At 35.5% G+C, this 21,173-nt stretch overlaps 1 protein-coding gene across 1 annotated transcript; it reads right to left on the bottom strand.

The window, feature by feature from the left end:
- Positions 1–12,593: 12,593 nt before the first annotated feature.
- On the bottom strand, positions 12,594–19,224 carry LOC141595987 (cysteine-rich receptor-like protein kinase 25). The gene is made up of 7 exons (XM_074415975.1): positions 18,194–19,224; positions 16,740–16,940; positions 16,412–16,527; positions 16,030–16,240; positions 14,043–14,280; positions 13,495–13,642; positions 12,594–13,218 (listed from the first exon to the last, which is right to left on the bottom strand). Exons 1-7 carry the CDS (start codon positions 19,086–19,088, stop codon positions 12,862–12,864), a joined length of 2,166 nt encoding a protein of 721 aa, XP_074272076.1. The 5' UTR covers positions 19,089–19,224; the 3' UTR covers positions 12,594–12,861.
- Positions 19,225–21,173: the final 1,949 nt, after the last annotated feature.

Genomic DNA, 21,173 nt, shown 5'->3' on the forward strand with positions numbered 1-21,173 from the left:
GAAACTATTGTGGGTTCTCCTTGGGCAATTAGCGGTATGAAAGGAATTTTGATTTCTAGAGATGTAAGAAGGAGATGCAATTGTTGAACAAGAACGTTAATTTTATGGATGGATTAGTGGCAAGGGTGATTGATGACATAATAAGAGAATATTTGTGGTAAGAAAGAGTGAGATGATATCGATATGAAATAATTAGATGTGAGTTTTGGAGCGGTGAGAACGAATCGGATTTCAAAAGAGTTAGCTAGAAGGAATAAGGAGTTGAACTATTAATTGGTATTATTGAGTGTAAAGAGAAAAGAAGGATAAAAGTAAGTTGAGGAAAACATTCACCGGAGTCATGTGATAAAAAGGTAAGGAATCATTGAAATGTGTGATAATGTCACGAGGATGTTAGTTAATGGTTATAGAGGAGTTTTGGGACAACATGATTAGTAATGAGTTTCGAGGAATTAAGGAAAGTAAGAAGTTGGTAGAATATTTGCACGATACGAGATTCTTGGCGGAGAGTTAGATGATGATACAATTAAGGATAGTATTGGGAAGAATATTGAGGTAATTTTGTTGATGGATTCGATGTCCATTATTTGGGATGTCAACCAAAGATAGGAAAGAAATCGTGATGTTTAGAGATAAGTGTAAGAGGTTTGATGTTCGGACAAAGGGTAGTGTTATCGTTTGTGGTGTTGTCACTAGTGGTTAAGAGTGATGGTATATTAGAAAGGTAGCAATTCTAAAAAGGTTGATTTGGTAGGGACCTGATTGTTGTGTATGATTGTAAGAGGGTATAAGATGTGGTTAGATGAGGCGGATGCTAATAGTTGAATAGTAAAGGTATGGTTATATTTGGCAGGAAGTGATGGTTGTGCGAATGGGGAATATGTTATGAGGGGCATATGAGTTAAACTCGGGCGACAGGTAACCTTTATCGAGGGGTAACTTACGTGATCAGGATTGACTGGTTGGATGTGATTATGGGTCTATGTCATATATATAAATGTTCGTGTGAGGTTGTGACCTCACAAGAAATGGTATGGTGTGATAATTATAAGTTGTTATCTGAATTTTCTGTAATACATGTTGGATACGAGAACGTTGGAATGATATCCAAAAAGGTAATAATTTGACTGATTTGGCATGACTAGTTATGCTTGTCTGTATTCATGATACATGTCAATATGTGATATGGTAAGGGGATGATATTCACGAGGTTAGTATCTGTTTAATTCATAAAATATGTTGTGCTATGATTTAGTAAAGTGGATTTGAGTAAGTTTTTCGTGACTAAAAAGTTATCCCGAGTCGGTGTTTATGGGAGTTGTATGCGATTGTGATGTCTATCGATGTGGGTGTGGTGCCTCGGGTGGTGATCCGGGCACGATATTTAGTGTTGTGATGCGGGTATTTTCGCACTACGGTGTGGTTGTTGGTGGCGGTGTTGTGATGCCGTCACCGGTTGTGGTGGATTAGGCGGGATGATTATGATTCGAGTTTCGAAAGTACATACCATTATACATAGATTGTTGTTTTGGTTGATATTGTTCCTGCGAGTTTCGGTTTACGCATGTAGAGACAGTTGTCTTGCTTATTGATGTTCTCTTTACCAGGTTAAGTTAAGAATGAGGTAGAGTATGATAGGAAATAGAGTTGAATATGTTTTCGTTGTTGTCATGGTATAGTGATGTTCTATTGATGGGATATGGTGGGGAGAGGTCGTTACAATAATTATGATCTTGTTCTAGTTAAGGTTTCAGAGAGACATGGTAATGGCAAGTGAGTCGTAGAACATGTGTGGTAATGACCCGAAAGATGCAGGTGGTTCATAATCTTTTGTTGAGAAAGTGAGTGTAGGGTATTGGGAATTAGTGTCATGTTAAGTTGTGTATGAGTTTTGCGGTAATGGAAGAAAGAACTTGATGATCTAGTGTGCGTGTACATAACGAGTGTGGATCGTGAGTTATGCTTCTAGGAGATAAGTGCCTTACATAGAGAGGTATGTTGTTTTGCAGAAATAATGGAGAGTTAGTATGGTGATTTTACTACGAGTTTTGAGGTATAGGTTAGATGGTGTGACGAATGAGTTGAGGTATGAGGAATGTTTAAGTAAGAGAGCCTTGGATATATGCATGGCGAGTGTTTAGATTATAAGCGGTTATCTTACACATGTGGTGGTAAAGAGAGTAATGAGATGTATTTAGTATTTAGTATTAGTGAGTTACGAGGACGTAACATTTATCTTAAGAGGAGTAGGATGTGATAAAAGAGATTTTGATGGGTGTGCATATGGTAGTATATTTGAAAGTAGAGTGTTGGTGTAGCATAAGATATGGATTTGTATATGTTGTGGTTGATAGTGATAAAAGGCCATGGCCGTGCTTGTAGTAAGTGCGATGCTTCAGAGTGTGAGGATATTTTATATAGTGTTGACAGTTGGAGGATGATGTTATGAGCCTGAGTAAACTTCGAGGACGAAGTTCCTTTTAAGGGTGGTAGAATGTAACATTCCGTTTGATGTCTATGAGTGTCTTGATATGGGATTTGGTAGGGGATGATATATTACGGAGCTAGCAGCGTTAAAGGATGGTAGTTGGTAGCGTATGGAGTTAGTGTTGAGAGAGATATAATGGAGTTGATACGATATCGTGAGCCATGCTGTGGAGGTAGGAATAGTTAGTGGAGTTGGTGTTACGAGTTCATGTTTGGGTTGGAGTTTTGTTTCGAGTTCTTAGTTACGTTGTTGTGTCTTGATCGAGTTAGCATGTTTGTTTTTATGTATGGGTTGAACTTCGGGGACGAAGTTCTTTTTAAGGAGGGAAGACTGTAATACTCCGTATTTATATGTCTTGGGGGTACTCTATCGAGTAGCCCTTAGGCTCTGTTCTTTTGGACTTAATTTCAGTTCTAATAAGTTCATTCGATTCATTCAGCTCCATTCGATTCGATTCGATTCGATTCACTCCATTCATTTCGATTCGATTCGATTGAATCGATTCGATTCGATTCAAATTCATTCATATTAGTTTATTTCAACATTACTATTATTATTCTTATTGATATCATTATTATTATTTTTATATTAATGTATTTACTATAGTTATTATTATATTATTTTTTTATTTATTATATTACTATTATATTTATTAATAAATAATTCGTATTGTTTATATTATTATATTTGTTATATTTATTATTATTATTATTATTATTATTATTATTATTATTATAATTATATTATATTTTTTATTTTATTAATATATTAATTATTATTAATATTATTCATAAAATATTTATTATTATTATTATTATATTTAATATTATTATATTAATATTTATTATATTATATTTATTATTTTATTAATATACTCATTATTATTAATATTATTAATCACATATTTACTATTATTATTATATTTATTATAATTATATTAATAAGTTATTATATTAGACCTATTATTATTATTATATTATTATTATTTATTTTTTAGTTATTATTATTAATATATTATATTATTATTAATAATTTTATCATTTATATTACTATTACTATTATTATTATTATATTTATTATTATATTACTATTTTATTTTTTATATATCTTATTATATTATTATTATTAGATTATATTAATATATTATTATTATTATTATTAATGAATAATATTATAATAATATTTATTATTATTATTATTGCTATTGTTTTTATTATAATATTTATTATTAGTATTATTATTATTAATATAATATTTTTATTATTATTTCATTTCGATTGATTCGATTGATTGATCGATTGATTGATTGATTCGATTCGATTCGATTCGATTCATTCAATTAAGTTGTTCGTTGATTCGATTCGATTCACTCTATTAAGTTCGATTCGATTCGATTCATTCGATTCAGACAATTTCAAATCAAAAGAACAGGCCCTTACTCTGTCGAGTAAGGGCAAGTTGCGAAGATAAATAGTTTCGACTGTTGGGCACTCGATCGAGTAGTCTGGGGCACTCGATCGAGTAGGGTAACTCGATCGAGTACCTTGGGTACTCGATCGAGTGTCCTATTTTTACGGGGAGTTTTCTCGGGTTTTGTTAATTACGCGATTAAGGTATTTAAACCAATTCGTCTTTGTTCTAAATCACTTTTTACAAAACCTAAAACCCGTTTAAGAGAGAAAGCAACTTGTCTTCTTCCTAATCGCGTTCTTGACAATTCCGGAGTTCGGACGGTCGGATCGTATCGTAATTCGTGTCGTTGGATTCCTTGCGTCGAGGGTAAGCTTCTAATATAATTTATATCTTGTTTTGTTAAGAATAGTGAAACCCTAATTTAGGAGTTGGGGGTTTTTATGAATAGTAATTGAATAGTAGTATCTATGTGTTGTATGGTAGGAGGAGAGTTCATAGAAGAGGCGTTTTGAGACAGCTGTAGATACCGTCTGCGTGTTGTGCTTTCCAGGTAGGATTTCCTACTCAGTATTAGTCCCATAATGGGATGATTGTTGATGTGTTGAGATTGATTGTTTAATATCGTAATTGTGTTGTGACGGTGGTTGATTGTGATTATTGATTAATATCGTAATTGTGTTGTGACGGTTGTGATTGTGATTGTTGTCTCTGGTTCTCGAGATGCGTTCTCGGCTGAGTGGAGTCACTTGCGGGAGTGGCTTCACGCCCTAGTTTCGCCCTTCGTGGAACCCGCCACGGAAGGGGATGTGCACATTAATGGGACGGGGTTATCGCTCGTACGATGAGCGGGGCTTAGGTGGGAACAGGCGCGTCCCCCATCGCTGGCGGTCCAGTCCGGTGGACGATCGATATTGAGATGATGGGTGTGTGTGTGTGTGTGTGTGTGACGATTCAAATTGTCTGTTTATCTTATTGTTGATATATTGAATTGTGTGATTAGTATCTTGACCCGTTAAATGTTTTAAAAATCGTGGTGATCCATTCGGGGTGGTGAGCGATTATTGAGCGGTATGAGACGATGCGTATGGGATAGCTGGGATGAGTCACCACGTTGCGGTTTAGAAGTCTTCCGCCGTGTCGACGCTTGATAGTATTTCGATAGCAGATAGTTTTGAGAACTTGTATTTCCTTTTATCAGTTTTGGTTTTTGGCATGTAATCACTTTAAACGTTAATTATTATTTAAATTTGTTTCTTTATTGTCTTATGATAACCATTGCCTCGGGTAACCGAGATGGTAGCATTTCCATGCCTTAAGTGGTCCTGGTAAGGCACTTGGAGTATGGGGGTGTTACAGTATTGAACTAAATTAATGGAATTAAATTGAACCGAATTAAATTGAATAAAGTTGAGATGAACTAAACAGATGTAAGATGTTTTTTTTGGCTGAAAAGAGTTGAACTGAATTGAATGGAGCTGAAATGAGCTGAAATTAAGATTAGAAAAACAAAGCTTAAGAGTAAATTTGTGAAGAAATGAGCTAAACTGAACTAACCTAAAATAAATGAAACTGAACTGAAGTGAATAAAGCTGAAATTAACTGAAATGAGCTGAAATTGAATCTAAAAGAGTATGACATTATTCATACTCTCTATATCCCGATCATTTGTTATATATTCTTTTTTACACAGAGAAACAAGAAATGACAAAAAGAATAGAAAAATAATGATAAATTGAATAACTCTCTCACACGCCACTTGCCATTATCACATGTACACTTGCCCAATTGTATAAATTAAGAAAAATACAAATAGACAACAATTGAATAAGCAACATTTATTTATGTTTTATACTTTGTTTTGTATTTCAAAATTGTCTTATTAAATCGTATTCCTTACATCTCAATCATATAATTATTTATTTATTTTATATGGAATTTTTGATCAGATGTAAACCAATGATTACAACGGAGAGAGTAATCGACTAACTGTTAATCGAGTCAATGTTGGTGGGCTCTAGGATGTGCGTAGACGTATTGTTGGGCTCTCAATAATAGCAGATCAGCCCATTAGACTAGCCTGCTATTGAACACTTTTGAAGTTTGAACAACCAATCCAATTCGACCTTAATGTTCAACATCTTTCTTATAGTAGGAGAAATTAAATTGACGCAATTTAAAGATAAACAAAAACCTTTTTAAAATTAATTTTTCACAAAATCTTATTGAAGACGGCACATATTCGTCACTCCAGAGTGACGGATACCATTTCCTCTCACAAATGACCCAAATAGAGGAGAGTGGGAAGCACATGGGGGTGCCCCCACCTTGTCCCCCCTATCCGTTTTGTGAGTGGCATTATCCGTCACTTGCTCCGACCCGTCTTCAGCAAGACTAACTGTTAATTTTTTAACTTGATCAGGATCAAAGGTTGTTATCAATTAATGACCTTTGTGCGATTATTTAGGTAAATAAAATGGGGTTCCTTAGGCTTATTGTAAAATCAACTTTGTGGAGCTAAAAACAAGTGAATTGAATTTAATGGAGCTAAACTTGGTAGACGTTTTTGGGCTATTTTTTATGTGCAAGTTAATACCGTCTTTTGTGTAGTTTAAAATCATTCAATTTCTTCTTTGTGTTTATGCTAAAGTGAAAATCAATAGATAACTAGAGTAAATTAAAAATTACTCCCTTAAAATGCACTTTTATCAAAAATTGCTTAAAAATACAAATTTAAGTTACTTATTCCGTCATTTTATGAACTTATTTCGTTTGTGTCTTAGCCAATTTATGCTTTGAAACGTATAACAATGGAGAATAAATTCAAAAACAGAGGTAATAAGTCGTCTAAATTGGAGTTTTGAAGCAATTTTTGATAAAAGTACATATTAAGGGAGTAATTTTAGGAAAAAATTATATATGGGAGTAATTTTAGAAAACAGGATTTTAAAAGGTAGTAATTTTTAATTTACTCAGATAACTATTGATCGGAATGGAGGAAGTATTAGCTAGGAACAAACATGTTCAGTTCTTAATAAATTATATGGTATAAATTTTATAAAGATTTAACTTGTAAAATTGTAGGTTAACATTGACGATTAAAGACTCGTACTCAAATTTTGATCAGTACGTAGTCTTCTATCTCCCTGTGATCGACCTGTATGCTACAGTAATCAAGACGCGCTATAAATATAAACACAACATTAGGTTTCTTCTAAACCCGGAAAAGATTGAGACGATATTCCCGTGGATAGATTAGTTTGCGACATACTTCTTGTGCTAGCTTTAGATTTATGCGACCAGTCCGACTGGAGCTCACTTGCTCCCGGGCTAAATCCGACAATAGACGAGTCAAACGTAGGTTGTTGAGGAGCTGGAAGATCCACATTACTGTTGAGGTAAGATACTACCTTTATCATGGAAGGCCTTTGCTCTGTTTCACTTTGTACACACAACAATCCCAAATAAATGCATCTCTTAACTTCTTCACTATTATAAGCATCTTCCATGTATTCATCTACAAATCTTTCTATTGTGTCTTCGTTCCAATGCTTCCATGCCTAATAATTACGACACGACATGAACAAAATCATTAATAACTCGAAAAGTCCTAAGCTACATAATAATGCCATGCATGGTTTTCTAAACCATATATACAAATTACAACATAAAACATAAAAATTATATAATTTTAGTATTACGCTTGGAAAGGTGAGATAATAGTGCTGAGTACCAGAAATGACAACATTTGAAACATGGTAGTAAGCATTGGAAAACAACTTAATATTGGTACTCACATATGTCAAAAGGTTTTTTATTACTCCGGCATGGCGATTGCCAATCTTCTTTCCGCTTATAATCTCTAAAACCAAAACACCGAAACTATACACATCTGATTTGGTCGAGATCTCACCATAATCAATGTACTCCGGTGCCATGTAACCTCTGCAGAACAACACAAGAATACCAATTTCATTAGACATGTAAAACAGTTTTGTAGGAAATGTGAACTTATCTGTCTGATAATAACCAAATTGAGACGTTGTGTAAGAAAACTGCCCCTAGTCATTTAGACCCCTACATAGGTGATCCTCAGGTTCCTTGGTCACCAACTCCAAGGTCAAGGCCTCTTTCCGCACTTTATCGGACTCTAAAGACGGAACTGGGAACTGTTCTCATCAATAGAATCGAATATAGAAGCAAAAGGTGTACGTTTATGTGATTTTATGATAATACAAACTCTGGGAGATTAGAGGATTATATAGGTAAAAGAAAGGTTCCAACAGTCACATAGAGATACCAAAGATCTGCAGATTAATGACCATAAAACCAATAATAAATGGTAATAAAATCGGAAATTAAGACTATATTATTGTGTAATACTATCAATGACTAGAATTCCAACAGTTAGAATCCGAGGAAATAGTTTGAACTCGGAGCAAAAAAGTAGCCCTATCACTCACCTGACACGATCACAAGCCAAGCCGGCCGTCACTAAATAGTCGGTTTTCTCCATTGTAAAAATCAAAATCTACCATATTGCAGGTTTCTACGCAATCATCGTTTTACGTACATCTGATTCCCCCATCACATAATTTACTGGGCCCTCTTTACAAAACTGGGATAATGTTGTTGGTTGTAATTTAATACTCCTTTTATCCGTGTACATACATGTTATTAAAATACTTCTCACAAAAAAATAAAAGATAAACAAAAGATTAGGACGAAGGTAGTACGCCGGTACTTACATAGTCCCAGCAAGCCTTGCTGTGTGTGCCTGGTCTTGGTTCTCACTAAAGTTCCTTGCAAGACCAAAGTCCGAGATTTTAGGATCCATATTAGCATCCAACAATATATTGCTAGCTTTAAGATCACAATGTATGATCCTACGCCTAGAATCTCCGTGGAGGTAAGACAATCCTCGAGCAATGCCGTTTATAATCTTGTAACGAGCAGGCCAGTCAAGACGCCGCCTTCTATTACTATCTGTGCATTTTTTGTATGATGAAAAATTAGCTATGAAAAAATGAATTAGGCCCTGTTCTTTTAGATTGAAACTTATCTGATCTGAACTGAACTGAACTTATAGGATCTGAACTGAACTGAACTGAACTTATAGGATCTGAAGTTTCAATCCAAAAGAACAAGACCTTAGAGATTCTATGTTTGTGCCCTCTCTAGCTATCGAACTCTGTACCACCATAGTAACATTTGGCGATAGGGGTGGGCAATATCCGGTCCGGACCAGAAAAATGGACCGGTCTAGGACCGGATTTAAAAAGTCCGGTCCGGTCCTCGGTCCACACTTTTTTAAGATTCCGGTTTCCGGTTCCGTCCGATTTTCGACCAGAATTTTCCGGTCCGGACCAGAAAAACCGAAATTATTTTATTTATTTATTTTTTCCTTTAAAATATTAATTAAAAATAAATTAAAGGTCTATAGTCTACTTAATCCGGTCCAACCGGTCCGGATTTATGGACCGGAATTTGAAAAAGTGGGTATGTAAAATTAATTCCGGTCCAACCGGTCCGGTCCGGTCTTGGACCGGAATTTTTCAGGTCCAGTCCCGATCCGAAATTTTTTTAATCCGGTCCGAGATTTTTGACGATTTCGGTTCCGGTCCGGTTTTGGACCGGTGGCCAGCCTTATTTGGCGACATATTAGAGCCTTAGAGGCACGTAAATGTTGATTGAGTCACTTACCAAATAAAATCAAATCAAGGCTCTTGTTACAAGCGAATTCATAAACAAGTAACATCTCATTTGATGTTAAGCAAAAGCCGAGTAACTTGACTAGATTTCGCTGTTGATGCTTAGCAACTAACCACACCTCGTTCTTGAATTGCTCTAAACCTTGATTAGATCCCTTAGACAATCTTTTGACTGCTATTTCTACACCATTTTGCAGGGTACCCTGAAACATAAGATACTTAATTACGAATTTACAATTTATTACTTAAAAAGAAGACAACAAAGAGATATGATATATTGACAGGTTTCAAACTCAAGTCATGAGTATAATTAGACCTGTACTCGGGCCGGGCCGTGCTCTTTTGGTTAGATCCGGGCCATGCCAGGACCCGAGGCAGGCCAAGAGCGGGCCTTACCTTTTTTTATTTTTTATTTTTGCTAAAATGGCTAGCCGGGCTAGAATTTTAAGGACCCGGCCCAATAGTGGGTAAAAGTCGGGCCAGAGCGGGTCGAGCCAAGTTGCATATATAACCCGTGCTGATGGTTAGCTCTAAGTATAATAATCAACTAATGACTTTACCGGTCAAAATAGTTTACATTGCACAACGACTTGTCGCAGTATTGTTGGTACCTTATAAACACCACCGAATCCACCTTCACCGATCTTGTTGTTGTCCGAGAAACTATTAGTTGCGACTTCAAGTGTCGTCAAGTCATATTGCAAAGATTGAATAGAGGTAACATAACCGAATGCAAGGATAAATGACTCAGTTTTAAAATAAAAAACAAGTAGTAAATTTAAAATGTATGTTGGAGCATATATAGTCTTTCTGTCTCGGTGTTTTATTTACTTTTTATATTCATTTTGAGAGATATATTTAAAAAAAAAAAAAGTAAACAAATAATTGAGACAGAAAATATATACTCCGTATTGCTCTATTTTGTATTTTGGCATTATACCGTTGTCAAAATTGAGACGTTGATTTGCGCTTATGCCAAGTATAGCGGCGTTTCCTCCCCCGGCATTATTGCTCCTTTTTTTCAGAAGGAGTAAAACAATGAAGACAACCACTAAAATCACTAGAACAAGCACTAGGCATCCAAGACCCATCTTTAACACAAGTGATTCTTGACTACGGCCTCTTTTACCTACATAAAATTAATCAAGATACAAAAAAATGCGCTACAAACGATGCAAACAAAACACAAGAACTTAAGACTCGAGCTTGACTCAAACTCGAATTGACTTGACCCAATATAATCCCACCGGCTGTTTATTGCCACACTGATTATTATTTATAAATAAATTGATAATAGTTGTTCAAACTCAAAAGGAAAATAAAAGACCCGAACCCAACCCAAAATCTACAAACTCAAAATTAACCCAACCCAATTAATCCGTTTGCAAGGTTTACTAACAATATAAGTATAATACAGAAGGAAAACTCGAGAAACACAAAAAATTCTAAAGTCGGCCGCAAGGTCAACTTGACTCGAGAAAATCTGAGCATCATAAAAAGCTAACACGACACTCGATTAACCTGATTGGAGATCTAATGGTAACTAAAGTACTTGGTTAACATATCATTTAAAGTTTTTTTTTTTTTTTTTTTTTTTTTTTTTTTTTTTTGATGACGAGGAGGTTGGATCCTCCCCCATCTGAGACCCCACCCTGCTGCGCGCACTGTCTGTGTGAGTTCTTTCCCATGATTATTATTCCCTCTCCGGGCGTCAGGTCCCCAGGAAAGTGTTCATCTAGGGAATCGAACCCAGGACCTCGCAATTCCTCCTTAGGAGGCTTTGAGGTTACCCTGGAATTCCACTAGACTCACACATCTTGGGTATCATTTAAAGTTAAGAGAGGCTAAAACGAACTTTTTTTTTCTAAAATAACGTCTAATTTTTTTTTTTTTAATCAAAATAAGGTTATGATAAAATTTATTATCAAAAATAGGATCACTTAAGCTTCGAGTCTAGGTTCGTATTAAAGTCGCTCACCTTTTCTGGGAGACCCCTTCCAAGTTTCAAGTATTAAAAAATACGGAGTATAACATTAGGAAAACAAATACTCCCTCCAATTTCCTTTCCTATTATCTTCCCCTTTTTTTTGAACACAAAATTTAAGAAAGAGGAAGAAAGAAAGAATAAAGTAAAATAAAGTATTGTAAGTTGTGAAGTTTATAGGGGAGAGAAATAATAAAGAATGAATAATGAATAATGAATAATGAATAAAGAATAGATAAAGTAATGAGAATTGTTGATTTTTTAGGAGAGAGAAATTAATAAAAATGAATGAAACTTACTAAAAAAGGAAAGAGAGAAGATAATCAAACTTGTGTGAAAAAGAAAAGAGGAGATAGTTACCAAATAAAATGAAATCAAGGCTTTGTTACAAGCAAATTCATACACAAGTAACATCTCATTTGATGTTAAGCAAAATCCCATTAACTTGACTAGATTTCGGTGTTGATGCTTAGCAACTAACGCCACATCGTTCTTGAATTGCCTAGACCTGTACTCGGGCCGGGCCGGGCTCTCCAAGTCAGAGTGTCAGACCCATGCCAGGCCAATGGGAAGGACGCGGGCTTGGTTGGGCTGGGCTGGGATATGCTTGACCCGAGCTAGGATCCGACGCAGGCCGCGGGCCAATGGCGGGTCGGGCTAGCGGGCCTTATCATTTTATTTTTTTATTTTTTATTTTTGCTAAAATGGCGGGTCAAGCCCGGACCGTGCTGAAATTTCAGGACCCGGTTAACGACAAACTAAGGTCGGGTCGGGCCGAGTCAGGCCAAGTTGCATAAAATAACGGGTCAAAGCAAGTCGGGTCCAGGCTGGACCGGGTCAGCCCGTGCTGATGGTCAGCTTTAAGCTCAATGGTAAAATCAAGAGAATTAATATTTATGACTTAAGTTCAAATCTTATATCCAAGTATGTACTTCTCCGGCCCGGTCATTTGTTGTATTTTGGTTTTGGCACAAAGACCAAGGAAAGAAGAGATGACCAATTACTAAATGACATGTGGATTAAATTACATGTGAATGACCAAATTGTTCATCAAATGCAATCCTAAAATAGAAAGGACAATAATTGACTGAGACACCCAAAATAAAAAAAGGGTAACAAATAATTGTGACGATTTGTTAGACAAACCAAATTATTAATCCATGTAGATAACTTGTAATAAAAGTTTGAACAATACTTAGTCTTCGATCTCCCTGTGATCGACCCATATGCTAAAATAATCCAACACTCACAGTATAAATTTAAATTCATCAGGATTCTTCACCGGTAAAAGATTGAGACGATCTCCCCGCGGATAGATTACTTTGCGAGATACTTCTGGTGCTGGATCTAGATTTATGCGACTGACCCGATTGGCGGTCACTTGTTCCCGAGCTAGATCCAACAATAACAGACGAGATGAGCGTAGGCTGTTGAGGGGCTGGAAGATCCACATTACTATTGAGATAAGTCACTACCTTTATCATGGAAGGCCTTTGCTCCGTTTCACTTTGTACACATAACAATCCCAAATGAATGCATCTCTTAACTTCTTCACTATTATAAGCATCTTCCATGCATTCATCTACAAATCTTCCAATTGTGTCTTCATTCCAATGCTTCCATGCCTAATAATTTAGGACAACAAATTAATAAAATCTTTAATAACTCGAAAAGTACGGACCGTGTTTCATATGAGTATTAGACTATCTTATTGGAAAAACGGGAATATCTGAGACAACTTTTTTTTTTTTTTTTTTTTTTTCAATTGGATAGAAAGAGTTCTATGTAAAATGTATAATATAAAATTTTTATAATCCAAGTATTATGCTTGGAAAAGTGAGATAATAGTGCTGAGTATCAGCAATGACAACATTTGAAAACAACTTACTATTGGTACTTACATATGTCAAAAGGTTTTTTACTACCCCGGCTTGACGATTGCCAATCTTCTTTCCGCTTATAATCTCTAAAACCAAAACACCGAAGCTATACACATCTGATTTGGTCGAGATTTCACCGTAATCAATGTATTCCGGGGCCATGTAACCTCTGCAAATTAAATCAACACAAGAACTACCAATTTCATTATACATGTAAAATAGTTTTAGTATGCATTCAGTAAATGAATTTCATACATACACAAGACTCTCGATTCTTTGCGTTTGATTATGATAAAATAAAAGACTAAATAAACTGAGTCGGCATTAAAATAGTCGGTTTTCTCTATTATGAAAATCAAAATCTACCATTGCAGTTTTCTACGCAATCATCATTTTACGTACATCTAATTCCCATCACATAATTTACTGACCCTCTTTAAAAAACTGAGATAACGTTGTTGATGGTAACTTAATTCTCCTTTTGTTGTGTACATACCTGTGATTAAAATATTTCTCACAAAAAAAAGGTAAATAAATGATTGGAACAAAGACAGTATGCTGGCACTTACATAGTCCCAGCAAGCCTTGCCGTGTGTTCCTGGTCTTGGTTCTCGCTAAAGAACCTTGCAAGACCAAAGTCTGAGATTTTGGGATTCATATTCGCATCCAACAGTATATTGCTAGCTTTAAGATCACGATGTATGATTCTACGCCTAGAATCTTCGTGGAGGTAAGATAATCCTCGAGCAATGCCATTTATAATCTTGTAACGAGCAGGCCAGCCAAGACGTCGTCTTCTATTACTATCTGTGCATTTTTAGTATTATGAAAGATTAGCTATGCAAATGAACTAGAGATTTCCGAGCTTGCACCCCTCTCTAGGAATCGAACTCAGTACCCACCATAATACGTAATATTTGGTTATGACTTTAGCTTAGTATCCTACTCCCTCATATTCACCAAGTTTCTTTACATTTCCTTTTTTGGTTTAAATGAATGGTTAAAACAACAAAAGTGCTCTTCAAAAGTCAAATGAATGTAAGGTCCTAAACATCTACATCAAAAGCAAATGTAAAGAATTTGGTAAACAAGAGGGAGTATGTGAGAATGATAATACTGAAATATGGTACCATTCAGTTATGCTATATCACTTTTTTCCTAAAGCTGAGACTATGACTAGTTAAGTATACATTTATTTACGACCGCAAAAAAAAAATAAAAATAAAAAAATAATGGTTGTGCCATTTGAGCAAAAAGTTTCTAACACTATACTCCCTCCCTCAGTCCCTCCATCCGGATGAATTATTATCTATTTCATTTTAAACAAAGACTAAAAAAAATTACTATGACTCACTTGCATTTTCGAATCAAGTCATAGGTGGGTTATGGTACGGGTTTTTGAATGGAAGAGGAGGGTTAGGATGGGACATAGGGTGGGAGATTGTGTTTGATGGTGGTGGGATGGGTGGTAGTAGATGAAAAGTTGTCGGAAATATAAAATTGGGTTGATTTGCACATAGTCCCAAACGTTTGGGGGTAAATTGCACACTTAAAAACGTTTGGGGTTAATTTGCACATAGCCCCAAACGTTTGGGGGCAATTTGCTACTTTCCCCCTTGCCTAAAGGGGAAAGTAGCAAATTACCCCCAAACGTTTGGGACTATGTGCAAATTGCCCCCAAACGTTTTTAAGTGTGCAATTTACCTCCAAACGTTTGGAACTATGTGCAAATCAACCCAATTTTATATTTCCGACAACTTTTCATCTACTACCACCCATCCCACCACCATCAAACAAAATCTCCCACCCTATATCCCAATCTAATTCTCCTCTCCCATTCAAACCCCTACTATAACCTTACATACTCTAGCATTTCGTCAAAGGTAAATGGTATTTGTAATCAACTAATGACAATATATTCTAAAAGGTACATTAAAACAAAAAGTAGCAGGTATTGAGTGAAAAAATGAAGTCTAGTTTTTGTTTTGATCAGCTTTTGACTTCTACTCAAGAACATAATGCTTAACACTACAGAAATACTGACACAAATAATATTGAGCTGAGTTCTTTCTGGACGTGCATCTCAGTTTGATTCAATCCGAGAAAAAATATATTGGTGTATTGTATTGCAGCTATACTTATATTCATCAGTCACATTTGAGTTTCGAATCAAGTCTTTTGCATTTTCGAATCAAGTCATAGGTGGGTTATGGTACGGGTTTTTGAATGGAAGAGGAGGGTTAGGATGGGACATAGGGTGGGAGATTGTGTTTGATGGTGGTGGGATGGGTGGTAGTAGATGAAAAGTTGTCGGAAATATAAAATTGGGTTGATTTGCACATAGTCCCAAACGTTTGGGGGTAAATTGCACACTTAAAAACGTTTGGGGTTAATTTGCACATAGCCCCAAACGTTTGGGGGCAATTTGCTACTTTCCCCCTTGCGTAAAATAAAATATGACAACAAAGGAATTATAAATAATATACCTTAAAATAAAAATAGATAACAATTTACCGGCAACGCAGGAAGTATGAAAGTAAATGTTGAATCACTTACCAAACAAAATCAAATCAAGGCTCTTGTTACAAGCGAATTCATAAACAAGTAACATCTCATTTGATGTTAAGCAAAAGCCGAGTAACTTGACTAGATTTCGGTGTTGATGCTTAGCAACTAACAACACCTCGTTCTTGAATTGCTCTAAACCTTGATTAGATCCCTTAGACAATCTTTTGACCGCTATTTCTACACCATTTTGCAGGGTACCCTGAAACATAAGATACTTAATTATGAAATTCTAATCATATACGCATATTTTTTTTTTGACATAAAGGAAGGCAAAAAAGCGGTTTTGATAGGTTTTAAACTCAAGTCATGAGTATCATGAGCTATTGACTTTTTACATTGTATAACTTATTGGAGTATTTTTGGTATGTACCTTATAAACACCACCAAATCCGCCTTCACCGATCTTGTTGTCGTCCGAAAAACTGTTAGTTGCGACTTCGAGTGTAGCCAAGTCATATTCCAACGAGTCAACAGACGTAACATAACCTAATACAAGGAGAAATGACTCAATTTTACAAAAATAAAAATAAAAATTGTAAATTAAAAAATGTTGAGCATATCTGCATATATACTATTTCTGTTTGTTTACCTTTTATATTCATTGTAACGGGTATTTTAATTAAAATTAAATAAATAATTGAAACAGAGTGAATATTAATTTTTTTTTTGTTTTTTTGTATTTCAATTTAGTGTTATACCGTTGTCAAAATTGGGACGTTGACTTGCGTTCATGCCAAGCATAGTGATGTTTCCACTGCTTGCGGCATTAGTGCTTCTCCTTCCTTTCATAATGAGTAGAACAATGAAGACAACCACCAAAATCACCAAAACTAGCACTAGGCATCCAAGGGCTATCTTTAGCACAAGTGATTCGCGACTCGTGCCCGTGCCTCTTTTACCTATATAAAATATAATTAGGATATAAAACTATTGAGTAGATTGCGACCATTAACTTAATCTTTTGGTTAAAATGATACTTATAAATTGTGTGTGACTGTGTGAGTGACTGAGTAATAGGAATAATTATAATAGTTGGGCCTAGAGATGTACATTGGGCTGGGCTGGTGCGGGCCAAGGGCGGGCTGGGCTGGGGTAGAGTGGCACAGGCACGACACTAACATAGGACCGGGCTGTGGCGGGCCGGGCTGGGCTGGTTTTGGTCAGGCCCGGGCACGGCACTATAGGGGCGGGCTGGTTACAATTTTTTTTTTATAAAAAAACGGGCTGAAAAACCGGCTGGTCTGAAAAAACCCAACACTAGCATGGCCCGTAGTGCTGACCGGGCTGGGCTATGTGCTGATCGGGCTTCTATATTCTGGCCCGTGTGACAGTGCTAGGCCGTGTCGGGCCGGGCTGGCCCGCTATGTTGTCCACCTCTAGTTGGGCCTCAACCATCACCTTAAGGTTTTGGTTGAGATGGTTCATCTATCATGGTATCAGAGCCAGTGTGACCGAAGGTCACGTGTTCAAATCCTGGCAACCTCGAAACTCCTCAAAAAACTCGAAGTGGAAACCCAGCACACGGTACGGGGGAGCCGGTGCACAACTAACCACTCTTCAAGCCAAACGGGCATTTGAGTGAGGGAGCGTAATAGGAATAATTATAATAGTTGGGCATCAACCATCACTTTAAAATTTTGGTTGAGATGGTTCATCTATCACTGAGCTTTAATGATCTTGAACTCTCAACATCAAATATTGGTCCTCTTTTCACAAGTGAAATTTAACTCTATGTATAAATGGATTTTTACATTATCTTCTCTTAAGTTTCAAAGACCTTTTCTGGCCAGGAAGGGCCGCATTAATTGTTAATCATTACGTTAAGACTTTTTTGAAATGTTTTTGTTACGAACTCCTATTATGTGGTTTGTGACAAAATAAGGAGGGTATTGTCTACTTTATAAAAAAAAAAGGATCTACTCCCCCCAATCATTAACAATTTAACATGTGTATGTGTGTATACCATCTGGTTTGATCCAAATCAAATTCGAGTTGGGTAAGATTACTAGGGCGGTAAAATTCTCCTTCATAAATTTTGACACAGTTATATTCTCAGGACTTGAATACAAACCTATAAGACTTCTGATTAAGTTAGAACAATAAGCTAAAGTTAAGAGTGATAAACTAACACCACACCTAAACTGGCATTTACCTGTTGGGAGAGTGCTAAAATTGCCAATCGAACTCGGAATAGCAGGTGCTTTGAGAGGAGCCAATGACGATGGTGACACTGAAGGTGGCGGAGCCATAGGTAGTTCAGAGAAACTATATTGCTCATACCTTAGATTACAACTAGGATTCAATATCCGACAACCCTTGCTTCTGCCACACTTTGTTGGACTATCATTAGTGATTATTTGGAGACACCTTTGACAATCAAGCGGAGCAAGATCCGGGGTGCATTGCACCATTGTGTACACGGAGATGATACTATCGTCAAGTCGAGCGACTTGAGTCCCAAAGTATCTCTTGTCTCCGGTCATGGCTGACGTTGGGTTACTCATCTGATCCGCCAAACTCTGTAAGACTTCACCTGCTTTATCCATGTAAGCTTGTGCGTCAGTCGAGACATCCTCCTTGTTTCTGGAAGGCACAGAAACAGATTCATCTACGGTTCCAAGGAAAGAGTTGTTTGAATATCGAACCATGCATTTGTTATACCAAACTACCGCACTCTTGTCAGACGGGCAGTCGACCTTAGATATGTTTTGGGTGGCAACCGAAACACATTCATTGCATTCTTTAGAAGGAATGTCTCCTCTACATATGTAAAGACCATAGATTATCTCGGGATTGATTGAGCGACCGCCTAAGGAAGATGTGTTAGTGGCGTAGTACCCATTATTGTTGCTTTGGTTAGAATTCAAAGAAAGGGTTGAAAGAAGGGTATTAAGATTGTCCTCATATGACGAGTTAAGATGAAAAACCGTCTCTGAGCAAAGTTGCATGACAACAACTGTATCCAAAGTGCAAATAACAAGACTTACGTTGAGAATTAGTGAAGTAAGAGAAAGGAGAAACAATATTGAAGGGACAATCTTGATCATGGTTTTAGTACAAAGGGAATGCACTATGTAAATGTATGTAATAATAATTTGAGAGTTTGGTAGTCTTAAGAATTGCACTATGTAAATGTATGTAATAATAATTTGAGAGTTTGGTAGTCTTAAGAATTCAATGTCATAATATACGACTCTACTTCTGTTAGACTATTATCCTGGAGTAAACTTTTCGCTTGACTTTTCTAGTTTTTTGTATGGATGGTTTCAACTTTAAAACAAAAACTATTATTAGCGTCCGGCGCTGCCTGCACAAATAGGATTATACATCCAGTTGTATCATAAGCATTGTACAACCAAGTATAAGAATCCGAGCTTATGTGTATTCTTTCTGAGTTAATTCAAAGTTAGTGTTTTTAATGGGTAAATGGATGAGCTCAATATTTTCTACTAAAGCTCATATTCTTTAACATAAAGCTCGGATACTTTATCACCAAGCTCAGATTCTACACCGTATAACATATACAACTGGTTGTATAGTCCATGAATTGCGCTGCCTGAGCTGCCTCAGTTCATAGACTATACATCTGAGATAATATCTTTTATTGTTTATTTTCTGAGTTTTATTTTAAAGTTTTTGAGTTCTGCTTTAGTATAAAGTTTTTGAGCACATTTACTAAAACATTACACTAAAAAAATATAATATTACTCAAAAACTATATTTATAAATGGTAATATGCTCAGAAAAAAAATGTGTATATGCTCATAAATTACAAAGTCTGAGGCACTACCTCAAATGCGTAATCTTTTTTCTCGAGCTGCATCTAATTATCATTTAAATTTTATTTTCTATGAAATATACGAGTAATATATACCTTAGACTTGCTAAGTCATATATTTACAAATTATATACTCCGTATTTATTTATGACACATATCGTGAAATTATTATAAAATTTTGTTAGGCTTATATATTTATGTAAATATATTACATATATGCATTAGATCATTATGTTATTTATTTTTATCAAATTTAATTTTTGCATCAATTAGTTATCTAATTGCATTAGACTTATATATCTAAATAGTAAATATTAAATTCGAATGTCAATTACAAACTTTTATCAGGGGTTAACATGTGCCCCAAGGTTACATGATAAGAAGTAGGAAAATATTTTCAACATTATTTCACTAATTATGATAAATATGGGTTTTAACTCTAATTTATCATGATATATTCTTAACAAACTCTAAGATCAGTGATAGAAAATAGGGCACAATGATAGAAAATCCCTTTTATTATTATAATTTAATTAAAGTACAAATTGAAAGGATTATGAAATATTGTATATTTGGGAAATTTTGATTTATTTACTTATTTAATTTCTCTAACTAGATTATTTCTGAGTATTTTTCATTCTTCATCTTCTTTACTTTTTAGCTTGAAAGTAATGCTGTCGAGGTTCGTATGGTTCTTTTCAGTTTATATTCAATTTAGTTTAGCTCTATTAAATTTATTTTAATTCACTATATCTCATCTTTACTCAACGTTTCTTTATATTTCAGCTCTATTCAATTTAGTTAAACTCTTTTCAACTAGCTCGGCTCATTTCCTTTTAATTCAGCGCAGTTCTGCTACATTTGGTCCAAAAGAACATGACCCTCTAGCATAATACAAATTTTGAGTCGTTAAAAAATACTAGAACTCTCCATTTCTCCCAGGCAGTAAAGAGGACGATCCTAATTGCTAATGCTAATGTGAAATATACTTTTTAGTATATTTAGTAAATATGTTTAGTTATAATAAACATAAATTCCGATACCTTATTTTATACTCTGTATATGTTTTTCGTCCTTTTATCTTTAATCATAGCCTAATAGTTTAATAATCCTATTCAATTTTTTTTATAAATTACTAGCCATGCAATAAATACCAAAATGTTGGTAAATTTCTTGCCATGTAAAAGGCATATCGTTGACTCAAAGTCAATAACGTACAAGGACGAAGACTCGACTACACTATACTTGACTTGACTTGACTTGAGTTTACTTTACTTTTAGCAATTGTATTATTGATTGGAGAATTGGACCTCTTTTGAACTGCTGCTGATCGTGTCATTTTTGACAGCTTGAA

The sequence above is a fragment of the Silene latifolia genome, chromosome 8, assembly GCF_048544455.1.
Source record: "Silene latifolia isolate original U9 population chromosome 8, ASM4854445v1, whole genome shotgun sequence".
Classification (NCBI taxonomy): Eukaryota; Viridiplantae; Streptophyta; class Magnoliopsida; order Caryophyllales; family Caryophyllaceae; genus Silene; species Silene latifolia.

Coding starts and splice junctions, on each gene's coding strand:
- LOC141595987 (XM_074415975.1), bottom strand. CDS start 19,088: ATGATCAAGATTGTCCCTTCAATATTGTTTCTCCTTTCTCTTACTTCA. Junction 16,941..18,193: donor TTTTAGCACTCTCCCAACAG/GTAAATGCCAGT, acceptor TATTTTATATAG/GTAAAAGAGGCACGGGCACG. Junction 16,528..16,739: donor ACGTCCCAATTTTGACAACG/GTATAACACTAA, acceptor TCCTTGTATTAG/GTTATGTTACGTCTGTTGAC.